Raw genomic sequence first — 18,370 nt, 5'->3', positions numbered from 1 at the left:
CCATAACATTATTATTTACTTCCTCACCTGTCTTCTACTCACTTTCTCTTCTCCACTTCAGCTCCCCAAGCTGAAAAGTAAGATAAGATGGTTCAAGATAGTCTAAAAGCCTACCACTGCTGAACAGAGGTCTTCCCCACTCCCATCCCAGCATACACCTCTGCCAGCACTAATGATCAAATGATCACTCTAGGAGCCAATTCAGTTCACCAAAACAGCAGGAAATTAACACAGTAAGAACCAAAAAAAAACCAAAAAAACCCCAACCAACCAAAAGCTGACAGGTTTTCTCCTGGGTTAAGCAAATTGAGTGAGGCCAGCAAAAGGTTTGACTAGTATCAGAGACCAGAGAACTGGAGAGGAGGAGAGGGAAACAAGACCTCTGAATTAGGATGACATCAATTTCTGAAGGGACTTCACTTTTGGTCTGTTTAGAGTGCAGAACTGCTACTGGTTTAGACTGCTCTGACTTGTGGCTGCTGAAAAAGCCTCAAATCCCCCTCCTTTTTCACTCCCTAAAGGTACTAAATTACCTGCTCTGGACTATTCAAGAGATGAATGCCAGTGTCATCTCCTGTAGTTGCATTATTATCACTATCAAGTACATCTCTGGTCATAGGAAGGGCACACATTCTCACTGAAGGTTGACAGATGAATAAAGTATGCACAACATGAGTGTTCTGAATGTATAACAAAATCAAGATCCTCCCTGCTTGGCTGATAAAATTCCACCTTCCTAAGCCACAGTTGCAGGAACTACTAGTGGATGGCTAGAAAAAAAAAGTAAAATGGTACAAGGATAGAGCAAGCACACACTACTACTCTTCACATGTCTCCCGCAACCTCCAGTGATTTCCAACAAATCAGGTTCTGTATGAGCTAGAATGTCACTTATGTGCTTAAGGCACCAAATAAAGACTGCTCTCCAGCATTAGAAAGACCAACACAAGAAACACTTCCCTGGATAGACTAAGCAAGCTCAGTAGAGCTCTGAAGATGAGAAGGAATTTCTCAGTTATGCTACTGAGTAGCTTCACTATTGAAAGGACATGCATCTTTTCAAAACCAATGTTACTATTAACCACGGTATATGCTAATACGCCATAGATTCAGCCTAAGCACACAGAAACTCCAAAGCTGACAGCGTGTATTGGCTGGATAATGAAATATCTATGCTGACTTAGTGAAACCTAGAAATTCATAATAGTGGAACTGTAGAGGGTACAGTGCCTTTTTTTGTTATTGTTGTTGTAGTATAATAAATTCCATATATTAACGCTATGCACAAGTATAGCACAGTAAAATTGGCACTGTGCTAATTAGTACCTGCAGAGCTTAAAATATCCAGTCTCAAATATTCCAATTACTTACACACATTCTTGGGTTCACCAAGGCTACATATGCACACAGGCATTACAGACTGGGGCCTACAAGGAAAAGTCAGGGAAAAAGATGAAGGAAGGAGTAATTTTAATACCATAAACTGCCATGTTGTCTTAGCCATGAGTACTGTCTGATTTGGACAAGATTTCTAGTTTATACATTCATTCTCTTGATAGTGACAAAATCGCCATAAGAGAAAAACTTTCTCTTCAAAGAGTCAAAATGTGACCACACAAAGGTATGCACGTAATGTAGCCCTCCTACATCTACAGCTTAAATAACTAACTTACCATGACACTTAAGGATAACTTTGTAAGCTTGGCTTTTGTGAGGAATTACTACTGTAAACTCAAAGAAAATCAGGCACAAGTTTTTTCGAAGACAGAAAAATATTTTAAGTTAAAAATTACTTGTTTAACATTTTGACAGCAACTCCATTTCTAAAGATTTCTCTAAATAACCAGGGTTTCACATTCTGCGCTTGCTTCTGAACACAGTTATTTCCCAGCTTTTGCAATATACTCATATAGGAATGCAAGAGCAAGGGATTTTTTAAAATCCTTGCCATAGCCACAATTGAAATTTTCTTTTTGCCCTGCTGAGAAAGTCTGCCTGATTAGGGCATCCCTGAATACCAGCAGCCAGTGGGAACATGAAGGAGGCAGAGGAATGTAAGAATCCAACAGATGTAATCGGGAGGAAAGTGCCTAAGTTTGGACTACTCAAAAAGCAGAGGATGATGACTGGGGTTCACGATTTTGCTGAGGTACAGAAAGATGCAACTTGGATGGTCAAGGGTAATGAAGAGAAAGGCTACTCCAACAAGAAAGCTGAAAAAGCATTTCAGATGAACTGAAAACAAGAGTTGGAGAGAAGTGAAAATTTATCAGCTCATCACAAATAGGTTCTGGACTGGCAAAAACTCAGGGGGAGAATGGCATGGAATAGAATAGGACAGCTGAAATTTGTAAATGCTAAGGAGCCTGAGATCTTTGCTTCTAGAGAAGGAAGAGCAAAAAATAGGACCTCTAATGTGATAATAATTGGGGTTCCACAGATCTCCATATCATTTTCCCTTCTATTACCCAGTCATCATCTTCAGTCAAGACTTTTGGAGAAAAAGCATACAAGCAACTTCCTCTTTTCCCTCCCCCAACTGGGGATGAACTGGAAGTGTTATAATAATAAGCAAAATTAAACAGAACTAGTCATACTGTGTGTATAATCAATTAACAATACGTCAGGAAAGAGACCTAATACAGTTTTAAGAAAATATAATGCACCTCCTGATCCAGAATGAGTTTTCCACCTATATAATACATGCAATTTAATAATAATTAACTCAAAGTCAAGCCAGGCTGGATTATGCAGCTGTAACTCATCTTCTGTACATAAAGCACTATCACAAATTAAATTTTTTTATTTTTTTTTAGCTTTCCCATAGATCCACATTCTAATTCAGCACAAAGTGATTACCTGTAACTGGTTTATCCACATAGATGAGTATGTGACTCCATGCCATGAGTAAGAATGTAAAGAAAAAAGTACGTACAATCAAAACCAAGACAACAGTACTACATGCATGCATAATGGCACCAAACTAGGGTTGCCAAGCAACTGTAACTACTGTATTTCCAAACTTCTGAAAGAGTGCTTAAAGAATTTAAGTTTGCAAAGACACAGTTTTGCATATGTTCTTGCCCTTCCCCCTTAATATCGCATCATTACCAATGCATGGTGATAAACCTGATGCGCAACATAGTTTTACCAGTTAAAATGATGATGTCAGTAGATTACTTTGGTCAGCATGGACATGCACAAGACAGTTTTGCCTCAGAGGGGAGAAGATAATTGTAAGCACAAAAACCCCAAGATGCCAGAACCATGGGTTTCACTAAAGGCTTTGAAGTCTTTTGAGAAGAGGTAATGAGATGGAGAAAGGAAGGTAAAGGAGGCAATCTTTTAAAGATCTGCCCATTACTAATTTGAATTTGTGAGACACTTCTAAAAAGGAAACAGTGTTTAGGTCTGCTGAAAAGGTAAAACAAAGTAAATCAAAATCATAAAAAACAAACAAGCAAAACCAAACAAAACAACACTGCTCTTTTCATAGCTTTTTAAGATATCTGTGGACCCTGTTTGGTATTGCTGAAATTTAAAAGAAAGCATGCATTAAAATACACAGGGAAATAGGAATCCCTTCATGCAAGTAGTTTTCTGGAGTCTGGAGGCAACTTGCACCTACCCTTCAGCTAATTATATGGGCTGGCGACTATGTATGCCACAGATGTTAACTCAGATAGCACTATGTAAATGCAGGTGCACCCAGTTCCCATAATGCAGTTGTTTATGTTAAATTAATAACTCTAAAAGACCAAAGCAGCTTTCAAATGCAGGCCAGCTCTGGGCTTTCTGTATCTGCTCCCAGTTCCAGGAGTACTACAGAAGGTACTTAAAACATATCTAAGTAGCCCTGAACCACAACAACCACATTTGGCTAGTATGAAACCCAAGTTTAAGACTCCAGGAGTGAGCTGCTGATAACCCTAGACAACAAATGCACAATGCTCCTGCACTCTGAGAATGGTTATTTAATTTGGATAGAGTCAGCTTGTATCCAACAGTGCATGCAATACATTCACCTTCCTGAATCCCTGAGCTCTTGGACGTGAAGTGTGCAGGTATTAAATCGCGTTATCACACAGACTCAGTATAGCTGAACATCTCTGCAGATCATTCTTCAATACCTGTACAACGTAACATATCCCATCCCTTCCCATTAATTGCGCTAACAATCAGTTGTTGCATACAATTTTCTAATTATAACAAGAATACATAAAGGAGACATGAATATCTTATCAATATATTGATGTTAAAAATGAGAGCTAGTGCCTGTGGCTAATGGAAAACAAGCAAGTAAGCAACCATCCATAATCCACATGGTGGACAGAAGACTGAGGGAAAAAAAGCGATTTACACCAGAAATAGCAGAGTTCTTGAGTAATAGGAAAGTGAGCTACTTTTGTGCTTGAATTAGCTATAGTCAGCCTACAGCAAAAGCAGTATCTGTGCTCCCTGCAATAATTCATATTTGCACAAAATACATCCCGAACTCACCAGTAAAATAACTTAATTTAAAAATAGGCCAACAGTTTTGTGCAACTTGCAGAACTTCTGTGCTAGCAGGAAAAAAATTAAATACAATCACAGTGTAAACTGCTTGGCAATATGACGATATTTTACAAAGAGAAAAAATAGTACCAACACCAGCACAACAAGAAAAGAACAATCTTGGGAAGATTCCACAGTTTAGGAAGGCGGTTTTAAAAAAAGAGTTGCTCCACAAAAATCAATATACTTTCCCCATAGGTTCGTGATGTAAAATTCTATAATCAAGGCTTGTAGATCTGTAATTATGGTATGTCAGCCACATTTAAACAAGAGTGTTAAAAGATTGTTAAAGTTAAACTAACACAATTGCAATGTGAATTGTCTTAGTCTCATTCTAATCTACTGGTGTCACTTCCACTTAATCAGATAAAAGCTATGGGCAAACGTCAGTGCTATTTTCACATAACCCAACTTTGTTTGCAGTAGTTTTTAAAATCATTGCCAATCTGAAATAAGAATAAGATATTTTCAAAAAGATTTTTCTAATCAATTCCCTCACTAGCCAGCATGTTGTCTGAGTTTGGATTTACTAAGACTATTTTGAAGTAATTAAACCAGAAGTATTGGTTGTTGGAATATAAGCCACAAATGCAGCAAACATTATTCATGCCCATCAAATTTACTTTTTCTGAATGTCAAGCTAATGAAAATAGCAGTCACCAAAAGCCTGGCTATAAGATTTGTCAAAAAAAGCAAACGGCTCTCCCTATTCCTAGTTTATGTTTCCTTCACTGATACATGCAATATAAGAAATGCGGATAAAGTACCCACAACCTACAATATTGTCTCTTGAGAGAAGTGCACAAAAAAATTCATATACGGCTAAAAAAATCCAAGAGCAGAACAGCTGCTTTACTCTTAGTTTGAAAAAAGTGATGAGTTAGGTAACTAACAAGAGAAAAGAGTGTGCTACAGTAGGTGATTAAGAAAAGACAAATGAAGCATCAAAAAAGTTCAATACATCCTAATAGTTCTTGACCCTTACCTTTTTTGATATACTCTTATAGCCTGACTATTGAACATACTTGAAAAATCACTGTTACAGGCAAAATTCAATGTATTTTTCTAAACTGGAAATGCAGAAAAAAAAAAAACTAACAAAAACTAATCAAAGTGTTAAGTCAGTCACTTTATGGCTTATTTAATAAGCCTCTGCGTGAATCTTCTTACACATCAGAAATACCTATATAGTTGCCATAGTCCAAAATAAGAGGACAATGTTAATGTCCTAAATTGACTCAAGTCACATGCATGCCTACTGTAGTAGATTATATAACTAGGCTTTTGGTTGGAGAAGGAACAGTGGAGTGGGACTGAGCCTTCTTGTATTTGTGTTTACAACCATTAGGAAAGTGGGAGCTGCTGATGTACTGCTGTATCATCTCCCCTGCAGAGAGTGTAAGATAACATTCCTTTTTTTGAGTTACTTTCACTTACAGTAGTATGCAAGCTGCTGCAGAGTAACTGTGTATGTGTATGTTGTTACTGTACAGCAAACAGAAGCTAACCTTATTTATTCACACAGCCATTCTCCAAAACAAATCTGAATCCTGTCACTGCATGTGTAACATTTCCCTGTGTTTTCATCCCTTTCTTTGTGCTGACCCTGAAAGTTGTACAGTTGTGTGGTGAGATGGGCCAGGCAGGCCTATTTGGTTTTTTTCAGTCCAGGTTATTTTTGAGTGGATCAGCTCCCTGGATCACTGTAACTGCACTAATATCCAGTGGGAATTTAAGCAACCTACTCTGTAACTGAAATATACAGATGGGTGCCCACCTAAACCCTCTAAATCCTTCTGCAGGTCAAAAAGCAGAAAACTCTAAGACAGCCCCTCAGACTTAAATTAGCCTAAGCCATCATGGACCAACATCAAGTCTTCTCCTGTCACAAGCAGCAACTGTTTCAGCTCAGAGGAATGCCCACCTATACAGTATCCCTGTAACATACTGTAACTTATTAAGCATCGTTTTTAAGAGGCCGCAGACTTTGTATTAGGCCTACAAAATAGTTCTCAGGAATAGTCAGACATTGCCTGAACTTATCTTGGCCAGCCTAGACAGGTCTTTTTTACTTCTTTAACTGTAACCACTGTCATGACCAGGTAACAATTACCTGATTTGTTTTATTTTTTGCTCAGCTTTGTACAGTTGGACAGTATAACACTATTGTATTGATTTTTGTTACTAACAGAAATGAGCTCTAACTTAGAATTTTAAAAAGCAGCATAAAAGATCAAATCTTATGAGAGCAGGAGCATGAGGTGACACGAGAGCCCTTAAACACACAGGCACAGGAAGATGCTGACATGCCCCAGTGCTATAAACAGTTCATCAGTAGTCAAATATTGGTCAAAAGAGTGCAATTCTGAGACATGGCTAAAATCAGTTTTAGGATAACAAAACTATTCAATGCATGTAAAGCACACCATATGCAGTCCATTCAGCTAAAAAGTGGAGTACAAAACAATGAAGGAGAACTAAGATGTGGACTTTTCTACATGCATTTCTAAATGCAGGCTCTGAGAAGTACAAACCAATCAACATCATACTCTTCTCAACAAAGGATTTGGGATGCTGATAACTTGTTTGAATTTGTTGCCTCCTCACTACCAAACTGAGCCAGTGGGTTTAGAACCCAGGGACCCAGCAAAAAATTCTAGTACATCAGGGGAAATGTTATTAGAAATATTAGAAATATAGAAATATTAGAAATAAAGTAGAGACATTAGAAACACTGTATATAATAATTTTGCCTGTATTTATTTGAACTGTGTTAGAGTCATTGTAACTGTACTAATATCCATCAGGAATATTAGTAACTTACTCTGTAACTTGGATGCAACAGGCTTGTACCAAAACCAAAGCCAGCATCAACAGACATCTGCACATCAAGTGAACAAACAGAAGAGCCACACCAACCAGTAAACTGCTCACACAGCTATTAAGTTTTAACCTCTTGTTATAGGCTCTCTCAGATTCACTTAAGCTGCAGAAACAGAGAAATGAAGAAAAAGAACATGCAAGCACTAGAGACAGTGGCAGACACTGAGCTAGCTCCCACGCAGTAATCTTCACAACCAAACTTGGCCTCACTAGGCCACTTCCAGGTCCAAGGGGACATGGTCACAGGGCACAGCACACCTCACTTGAAAATGCAGACCTGCACCAGCTCTGCTGGGGTCTCCGCACACTCGTTCATTGCCTAGTAAGACTTTCTACTCACTGTTTCCTAATCCACAAATACAAGCAAAAGCTTGTTCAGGTAACTTCTATGGTGATTTGTCAGTAAGTAATGGTCATCTGAAGTGCTGTTCAGTATTACCATACAGGTCTCTCAGTAAAACTATCAAACAGCAGCAATAAGACAGTAATGAAACTTCTACAAACTACAAAACTAAAATTGTGTCTTATTAGCTACAACAGCTTTCTCAGAAGTTTCTAGCCAAAGAAGCTATACTTGTAGCTAACAAAAATACACAGACTGAAACAGGACCTTATAATCATATAATCAGTTTCTTGCTTATGGCAGTACTTGAGAACTGCTCCCCATTGGGAGCCTAGGAACAAAAAGCGCCTGTATCTTGTGTAAAGGGAGTGATAAATCTGTATCCACTTTACTCTTAAAGTCCTGCCTTTCAAAGCTAATCAGCTATTAGAAAGTGTGCCCATCTTACTATTACTAACTGAAAGTAGACAGGCCATAATACAACGATTGTATGAAACTGGACTATTTAACATCCTGACATAGCATACATACTAATTCTCTGAGCGAGAGCAGTTTTTGTAGGGTGTACCCTTAATAAATCCCACAGTGACCAAATATTTCAAGTCAAAGCCCGGTGTTTACAGTGACAGTAAGAGGGATTCAGAGATAAAACTGCAACTTTTCTTAAAAATTAAGACTGTGTTAAAACTAGGCAAAGCTGAGACTGAGGGGATGAATTTACCATCATTTTTGCAGTATTAGGTTTCAAATTAGAAACAACCCGTTTAACAGTTATTTAGTATGTGAGTAAGGCTTCATGCTGCACGGTGTCCAGCGGGACTGCCCTGTACGCTGACGGGTGTGACGGAGTGGGTCCCCTTGGCTCTCAAAATCATTCAGGAAACAGCACAAAACTCCCGTTTAACGGTCGTCTCGGCAAAGAAAGGTTCCCGACGGCGGGGAGCGAAGGGGAGAAGCCGTCACCCATAGCACAACTGATGCCAGAGCCTCCGTCCAGCACACCCCGCAGCCCCACCCAGCGCCACCCCACCGCCGCCAATCCCGGGCCCAGCCGCAGGCACGGCCGGCAATGCTCGAAGTCCCGCTGGCGGAGCCTCGCGGCAAGGCCCGCTCCCCGCTCGAGGCGGCGGGGGCCGCCGGTAAAGTTCTCGGCAGAGCCAGGGCCGAGCCCTCCCTCTTCTCGTCCCCTCAGGACCTCCCACAACCGCTCCCAAAGGCCAAGGCGATGGCCCCGGTGCTCTCCCCCAGCGGCGGGCGGGCGCGCACCCACCGCCTCACGACGCCGATCTTGATCCTAATCTGCTTCAAGCGTGGATCGGCCATGGCACTGCTGGCGACGAGCGGCGCAGGTGCGGAAGGTTCGGAGAAAAAGACTGCGCCGTGACTGCGCAGCTTGACCCGCGCATGCGCCAAGACGGCAACTTGAGCGGCAGCATCGGCAGCGGGGGCGGTGCTACGCGCTTACCGCCGTTGCGCCGCCTCCTCCGGCCCAGTAAAGGCGTCCCCATGGCGACGCGCCGGGCCGGGGGTTGTGTGTCGGTTGCTGTTAGTTCACAGCGCCCACGCAAGAGAAGAGTGATTCCACACCAGTTATTCGGAGGTGGTGTGACTAGTGCCACTGTGGTGCCGGGGAGCGCGGGGTGACCATTAGATCCAGCTCCCAACCCCTGGTGTTGTAGTTAGCATATCTAATGCCACGCTGTAGTGCGAGCAGCCATCTCTGAGGACAACCTGGTCACGTATTTGTCCTTTTCCCGTCATTATCAGGCCCTTAAGGTCCTGTGCATTAAGCAGACAAAGGAAACAGATTTCTCCTTCCCCTCCCTACCAGCCTCAGTTCCTGGGCACAAGGCTGATCACTCATGTCCTTACTGCCCTTGAAGGTCCCAGGCACCCAGACAGCCTGGTGGTGTTGATGACCCTGACGCAGAACAAGGACGGTAACAGCACCAGAGCACTGCCTGTAAAATAAAACACACAAGGCCTAATGGGGAACATGGACCAGAGCTGCTGCTGGACAGGGAGTGAGACTAGGACCTGCCCAGGACACCTCCATTGTGTCTTCTGCTTCCTCCAAAGACTGAAGGAGTGACTTGTATTCTTTTGTATAATTTGAGTCTAGGTTATGATTGTCAAGTTGATATAGCAAACCAGTTATTAAGAATTGACCCAGTTCTCACAGGGTCAAGGTGAAATTGTAAGTTAAGCTGTGTTACAAAATTCTGTACTATGCTACTTATAAGTTTTACTATACTGATTCTGCTTGTAGAAACCCTGTGCCATCCCAATCATAAATTCTGTGCTAGAATAACTTTAAAATCCTTTAAAGCTTTAATTGTAACTACAACTTAGTACAGTCGTCATTCTGCAAAAGTTCTCGAGAAGAACCTATCTGTTCCTTTAGTGTCAAGGGACTGACAAGCAAATAAAGAGACATCATTATCACTGACAGCTCAGCTCCAGACTTATGACTGTCTCACAGCTCAAGAGCTATTTTCCTTCATGATTTTACTTAGTTGAGGCTAACCATTAAAAAACAAACCAAACAAAACCCCTTTGGGTCTGTGTTCAAAAAAAACTTCCTTATAATGAGCATTTAAGTTGATAAAGAAAAAATAGCTTAAACGAATAAATAAAGTTAAATATAGTGGAGTACAGTTCAGGAAGGTTTGTGGAGGCCTTTTTTTTCCCCATGTCCTTTTGTCCTGCATTAGCCACTTGCCCTGACTCTCAACACTGCCAGTGACCGATATCTCTTGAGAAAACTTGTCTCCAAGGGAGGATGTCATGTTGTTTTTGATGACATGACAGTTACAGTTCATCAGCCAATAGCCACGGGAGTGCAGCTGGCACCACTGGGTCCTGTTCAGACATGGCAGAGGGAGAGCCAAGATTGCTCAAGTCTGTGGGGTTGTGTCTTACCTGCAGAGAAGAACAAATGTGATCCCTGTGACAGAACACAAGTCAAGGACCTGCAAGCTGTGCCAGCCCCAACAGAGCCATAGCTCAGCAGGTTGTCTCTGCAGGAAGACACAGGTCTCAACATCAACAGCCTGCATAACCCTGTGAACAGCTATGACCTAGAGGCAAGTTCACAGATGTATTATGTATTTGATGTGCAAACCTGCCATTTCCCATGCAGGAGGAGGAGGAAGGAAAGCAGCATCCTGGCAGGCACAAGGGAAAATGCAGCACCTTACTTTGATGAAAATTCAGATCTTTTTACTCTAGCTTTAGAAAGCTGTATTGAATCATGCTGAGGTTGAAGCTGTTCTTTAAACAATCCCAAGGCGGTGCGATTACACTACATACCCTTTGAAAATACAGACTGCTGCAGGGAAAGCTGCATTACCACTGTGCACCTGTACATCAATTATTTTTTCAAAAATAGTCTTTGGTGTCATTTCTATATCTGACATAGTTGTTCCATAAGTGAGAAGGCTAACAACAAATAACAGTACAAAAATAAAAATTGCCTAGAAGCAACAGTATTAAGAAAAGTAACTCATGTTTCCAAGTGCTACAAATATTTTATCTCTAGCCTTGAAGCATTAACTTGCATCACTGACAGTGTTTAGGCACAGCTACTGTGTTTTAAAAGTAGAATACAATTATTTTCCTACTGCTAATTCAGATAACAGCTGATACTATAACAAATCTGAGTTCATATTTAAGCATATGTGATGATAAATTGAAAAAAGTGTGAATTGTGAATGATGAAGTATACATCTAAAGCGTGTTTGAAAGCATGATCTACTTCATTTGTACTAATACATATTTGTAATATGTATTACAAATACCAATACAATATCAAGGAAAATATGTATATCGTTTTCCAGGATAGACACTTCCTTTTTAATTAAAGGATTTTTTTTTTTTTTTTTTTTCCCCCAGGACTCCTTTGAAACCATTTCTAGCTTAGGGAGTCATAGATATGTTTCCATTTCAATTACTGACATTACACCAGAGTTGAATACACTCCATTATGAAGATTATGAATCCTATTGTATCTTTTAGGTGGTACAGAAACTGTTGAATTTTCAAGGAATTTCATTGTTCTGCTTGTGTTGCATCTGGTTGAAGGTTTCTCATAAGATCTGTTGATTCTAAGTAGCTATGTGCATACTTTTGCAGAGAAGCAGGTGCCTAAACCTAATTTGCCAATGGTCTAGCTATGCAGATAGATGGAACAAGTAATTCTGTACATGGGACCTTATACATATCTTTACATATTCCCCTGTATTGCTCCTTCCAAGAACATTACATGTAAAACTACAGCTGCTGTGATTAGGGTTTCCTCGCCTCTAACCAGTATCATCTGGTCATATCAGCTTTCACTTGGCTCCAAATAAGGAGTATTTCCAAAGCAGTCTGTTATGCATGCTTTTCACAAATTTAGTTGAGTGGGTGTAATTGTCACTGCCAATATACTATGCCTTCTGCCTAAAAAATCTAGCTAAATCTTATTTATTTCTTCTGGATAAGAGCACATTTAGTGATTACTGATCATTCACATTTCACTTAAGAATAAAGGACTGGAAGCAGCTAATCTGCCTGATGAGCTCAGATCACTGCCCACATAAACAACTGGTGTTTAATAGGTGTTTAATCGGAAATTTTCACAGTGCACCTGATTTGCATGCAAGGAAGCATGCCAGGCTGCAAAGCCCTGCCTACAACTCATAACATTCTCTGTGAAAGATCAGCTTAAAAAGTTAATGCCACATAGATGCTTTGTCACAAGAAAAGAATGGAAAGACTCAAAACTATTACAGTATGCTACTAGTCCCTGTGATATTAGCAATTCTAGTTAATACGTCTGTCAATTAAAGACTACCCATAAGAAACACACAACTTTTAAGCTGAGGAAATAGTGAGCTTCATTACCCTGTATTCCATCATATCTCTTCTTACCTTTTAATTTGTTTCTTTGGCTTTAGTAAGGGAGTTTCTAAAATAAGAGGATTGTTGCAGTGGAGCTGGTTGGTCTTAAAATGCTAGTTCATTTAGACTATAGAGCCATCACATGTGTCAGCTCATATAGTTCAAATTAGAGATCTTATGCATCTTTCACCTGTGCTGCTCAGGTCAGAGCATACCTTTCAGAAGGCGTTGCAGTCATCTTTAAAGTCCACTGACCCCCAGTGGCAGTTTCCATCATCTCATCCATTACCTCTGTTTAGACAGCTTGAAAAAAACCGTGGCCATAGCTGTGCCAAATTTGCTTCAGCTGAAGACTGAGACCATTGCTTTAATAAGTAAATGCTCAATGAGCATTTGTAGTATTTTATTTATCCATCAAAACCATCTGTGCAGCTTGAATATAATTTAATTTTAATTTATGATAAAACAAAATGTGGAAATTACTTAGTCTTCTTATTTTATCCTTCTTTTTTTTTTTCTCGTGGGAAAACCAATTTTCATTCAGCCTCCCTAAAGGCTACGACATAGGATCATAGGTTCATAGAACAGTTAGGGTTGGAAAGGACCTTAAGATCATCTAGTTTCAACCCCTCTGCCATGGGCAGGGACACCTCACACTAAACCATGTCACTCAAGGCTCTGTCCAACCTGGCCTTGAACGCCACAAGGAATGGAGCATTCACAACTTCCCTGGGCACATTCCAGTGCCTCATCACCCTCACAGTAAAGAATTTCTTCCTTATACCCAATTTAAACTTCTCCTGTTTAAGTTTGAACTCATTACCCCTTGTACTAGCACTACAGTCCCTAATGAAGAGTCCCTCACCAGCATCCCTGTAGGCCCCCTTCAAATACTGGAAGGCTGCTATGAGGTCTCCATGCAGCCTTCTCTTCTCCAGGCTGAACAGCCCCAACTTCAGTCTGTCTTCATACGGGAGGTGCTCCAGTCCCCTGATCATCCTCATGGCCCTCCTCTGGACTTGTTCCAACAGTTCCATGTCCTTTTTATGTTGAGGACACCAGAACTGCACACAATACTCCAAGTGAAGTCTGACAAAGAGCAGGGTAGAGGGGCAGGATTACCTCTTTTAACCTGCTGGTCATGCTCCTTTTGATGCAGCCCAGGATACGGTTGGCTTTCTGGGCTGCAAGCTCACACTGCAGCTGACTTATGTTCAGTTTCCCATCAACCAACACCCCCAAGTCCTTCTCCGCAGGGCTGCTCTGAATCTCTTCTCTGCCCAACCTGTAGCTGTGCCTGGGATTGCACTTGGCATGGTTAAACTTCATGAGGTTGGCATCAGCCCACCTCACAAGCATGTCAGGATCCCTCTGGATGGCATTCCTTCCCTCCAGCGTATCAACAGAACCACACAGCTTGGTGTCACCAGCAAACTTGCTGAGGGCAATCAGTCCCACTGTCCATGTCACCGACAAAGATGTTGAACAAGACCGGTCCCAACACTGATCCCTTAGGGACACCAGTTGTTACTGGTCTCCAACTGGACACTGAGCCATAGACCACAACTCTTTGCTTGTGGCCATCCAGCCAGTTCTTTATCCACCGAGTGGTTCATATATCAAAATGATGTCTCTCCAATTTAGAGACAAGGATGTCATGTGGGACAGCATCAAATGCTTTGGACAAGTCAAGTAGATGATGTCAACTGCTCTACCCCTGTCCGTAAGCTCTTTAGGCTATCATAGAAGGCCACCAAATTGGTCAGGCAGGATTTCCGCTTAGTGAATCCATGCTGGCTGTCACCAAACACCTTGTTGTTTTTCATGTGCCCCAGCATGCCTTCCATGAGAATCTGCTCCATGATTTTGCCAGGCACAGAGGTGAGACTGACTTGTCTGTAGTTCCCTGAGGCATCCGTTTTCCCCTTCTTGAAAATGGGGGTTATATTTCCCTTTTTCCAGTAGTCAGAAATACTATTTGATAAAGGCAATTTGATTTTGAATAAAAGTTAATAGTGTCTTCCTTTTATATATATATATTCAGTAGATAAAATTAACCTCTGTTAATTGACCAGCACAAAGCTAGGCTCCGTTTAAGTGCACAAGAATGAATTTCTCTGGATGTGACCATACAACATAGTATCAGTATCCCTTGTAGTGTAGACCTCTTGACACACTTTCTTATCAGGTAGTCATCCCTGGTCAAATATCCCTCTGAAATACTTAAGAGAGTTGCTCAACACCACAAATGCAGGCAAGCAGGACAAGCCATGGGATGGGGCAAGCATAAAATGGGTTGCTGCTTCAGAATTTGCAAAATACCTGCTGAAAATGATGAATCAATGGGAGCTGTGTTTTGTTCCAGGAGAGGCTTAATTATGTTGGGAAGCTAGGTAGGAGGGGAAGGAAACATCAGGTAGAAGCTGAAGAGAGTCAGAAGCAAATTCTGTTCCTGTTTCTGCTTTCGTACCTTCTCCAAACACTGCAGGGATGGATTCTGATTTCATCTATGCTTCTGTAAAAAGGAAGTAGTCCACTGGGATATGGTGGCATAAAATCAGAAGGAAACCTACTCATCTTCAGCAAAGTTATAGTGACAGTACAATTCACCCTGGGTAGAGAAGGCAGCAATGGTGATTCCTCAAATATGACACTACTGGGGAGCACGGGTTACAAACCAGCTCTCTCATACGGTTTTCAGGGTTAAACTGTGTCTATAACAAAAGCTAAGCTACAATTCAAACCTTTTTAGCTCACTCAAGGCTTTTTTAAAAGCAGTTTTTCCTAGCTCAGGCCAACCATTAGATAAAGAGCTGAAAGTAGTGAGAGAAAAGGGATTTATGTGCATGCATCAAAAGGTGAATATATTCCTTTGCAAATTATTTCCATGGGTTCCCTATATACAAACGAAGAGATATGTGATGTAACAATTCATTGTTCTGACACACATTACAATGATGATGTGCAGTTTTTAATGCATGGTGTTACATTAAGCTTAGCTCATGGTCTAACACCATGTAACATAAATTTCTGTGAAGGGAGTAACATAACACGATACTGTCTCTTAGAAGACACACGTGATTTTTTCAGATCACCTACTTTTTATCCATGAATGCCCAATCCAAAAATCAAGGTGGCAGATGAAAGTGGAGTGAATGAGTATCCGCAAACCAGAGTATTTATCTTGTGTACTTTTGCTCATTGCTACCTGCAGTCAATGACTCTGGTCGATTTTTATGTTGTAATGCATGAGCAAAGTTGATGGACATATTTTTTTTGTCACCCCCAGTTAGATTTTATTCAGGGTCAATCAAGGGAGACCTGACAGCAGTTAAGACTGTAAAACACACTGAGAATCCCCACAAGTGTTTATTTCCCAATAGAGAGAAGAGCTTTGATTATGAAACTGTCACCAACCGTATTTTAGCTTTTTTTGTCCTATCTTTGAGGCAGATTTTCTGATTTAATTTATAGCTTATTTTAAAATAATAATATCCATGTATGTGATTCTTATTGGAATTAAATAAAAGTAATTATTGATTTGACAATAACTGGATATAATAAAATCTCTAGTGGAACATCAAATTAAAATCTGAAGTTTAAAGAACGCACAGAATAAAGCTGCATGTGATCAATCTTTTTGGAAAAAAGGAAAAAAAAAGGTAGCTTTTACATACTTATATGTACTTATGCACTTGCTTATTTATCTCCCCTGCAAGTCGTTAGAAAGATTTAAGACTTTTAAAGAATTTTTATACAAAATACTTGAAACCAGTCTTCAATGACTGCTGGATTCCTAAGTTATTAACTTAATTTTTAATTGAATCCTGTCTGAGGTACAATACAAAGCAAAACCATCAAGCTCATGGACATCAACTGACATCTGTGTGGGTTTGACTGATCACATGCTTCAGTGCAAAGTTTAAATACCAGCAAAGGGAATTCCTCCATTTTTTGGCCACGTCTGAAAACTGCAATTTTTACCAGCGACTGAACACCCAGGACAATATTCTCCAATGAAGAAACAGTCTTTGCCAGTGCTCAGCAGACAGGAACATGTTGGTAGTACACAAAAGTAGAGGACTGCAAAGTAGCTGGCACCAGATAGGCAGATCGTGCTAATATCCCTTATGGTGCTGAATGTGATGTTCTGAAAGCTCCTCATGAGCCAGTAAAAAAGGAAAATAGTATCTCTAGTCTGTAGTATCAAGGTGAAGCAGTATTGAGAAAGTCTAAGGGAGAGCAAAAAAGTGTGCTTTTAATAGGACAGCAATCTTTATTAACAGATAAACACACTGCCATATAGCTCGACACTGTAAAGCAACTGGCAAGAAATTACGCTACGTTGTGAATAAAGTTAAGCACTGTATAGTGTCAGTTTAACACATTTTAAATAGTTTGGAAATTGGTGTGTTGTAATTGGATAATTATCATAATGTAGGAGGTTCTGCTGAGTTCTTGCAGGATTCTGTTCACCAGGTCTAAGCTATTTGATATATTTATTAATTATGGAAGAGGAAGTATAAAATAATTGCTAGTAAAGCCTGCTGCTGGCACAAATGGTGTTGACATTGTAAGTAATAAGAACAGATTAGTTCTGTAAAGCAATTTGGATTGCTGGGTAAAATAAACTAATTCAAAATACGTAATTTCAATGCTGGAAAATCAGGTTCATACATGTAGGAGACAAGAATATAAGTCAGACTTAAAGAGTGGAAAACTGTGACTTAGAAACTAGTAACCCTGGAAAGGGACTGCTGGATTGGATGGCTAACCAGTTGAACATGAGCTCAGTTGCAAATACTATGGCTGACAAAAAGCAGCTATCATCCATTAATATACTGATATATTGGTATTATGTAGAAGTATTAATATCTAGAAATGTCAAGAGTGAGGCTTTGGCTGTAATCACATACCCAGTTCTACATTTTAAATTGGAAAAAAGCTTTAATTAAAAAGGTTACTCCTCCCTCCCAACTCTCTTTTAAACCTAGAGATATTTAAAGTTTGTAGGTACTACCTGCCCATTACTGACCATGGACAAAATTCCTGTAGGCATGCAGAGAAACATCTTGGTGCTGACCACACACAGCATGCCACATCTGTGACTAGTTTAGAAATCCCAGCAAGGCTTTTTGCCACTTCATCATCTTTGAAGTGATTATTTGTTGAGGGAGGTGATCCTGCCACTCTACTCTGCTCTTGTGAGACCTCACTTGCAGTATTGTGTACAGTTCTGGTGTCCTCAACATAAAAAGGACATAGAACTGTTGGAACAAGTCCAGAGGAGGGCCACGAGGATGATCAGGGGACTGGAGCACCTCTTGTATGAAGACAGGCTGAGAAAGTTGGGGCTGTTCAGCCTGGAGAAGAGAAGGCTGTGTGGAGACCCCATAGCAGCCTTCCAGTATCTGAAGGGGGCCTATAGGGATGCTGGTGAGGGACTCTTCATTAGGGACTGTAGTGCTAGTACAAGGGGTAATGAGTTCAAACTTAAACAGGAGAAGTTTAAATTGGGTATAAGGAAGAAATACTTTACTGTGAGGGTGGTGAGGCACTGGAATGGGTTGCTCAGGGAAGTTGTGAATGCTCCATCCCTGGCAGCGTTCAAGGCCAGGTTGGACAGAGCCTTGAGTGACATGGTTTAGTGTGAGGTGTCCCTGCCCATGTCAGAGGGGTTGAAACTAGATGATCTTAAGGTCCTTT

At 40.6% G+C, this 18,370-nt stretch overlaps 1 protein-coding gene across 1 annotated transcript in view; it reads right to left on the bottom strand.

Moving 5' to 3' along the window:
* The window catches only part of TBCA (tubulin folding cofactor A), a 29,228-nt gene extending 20,023 nt beyond the window's left edge, over positions 1-9,205 (bottom strand). The window contains exon 1 of the mRNA XM_005142002.3: positions 9,051-9,205. Coding sequence (XP_005142059.1) covers positions 9,051-9,103 — 53 coding nt within the window. The 5' untranslated portion in view covers positions 9,104-9,205. The remainder of the gene's footprint in view (positions 1-9,050) is intronic.
* Between the last annotated feature and the right edge of the window lie 9,165 nt (positions 9,206-18,370).

Source organism: Melopsittacus undulatus, chromosome Z, assembly GCF_012275295.1.
Source record: "Melopsittacus undulatus isolate bMelUnd1 chromosome Z, bMelUnd1.mat.Z, whole genome shotgun sequence".
In the NCBI taxonomy this organism is placed as follows: Eukaryota; Metazoa; Chordata; class Aves; order Psittaciformes; family Psittaculidae; genus Melopsittacus; species Melopsittacus undulatus.
This window is presented reverse-complemented; position numbering and strand designations above follow the sequence as displayed.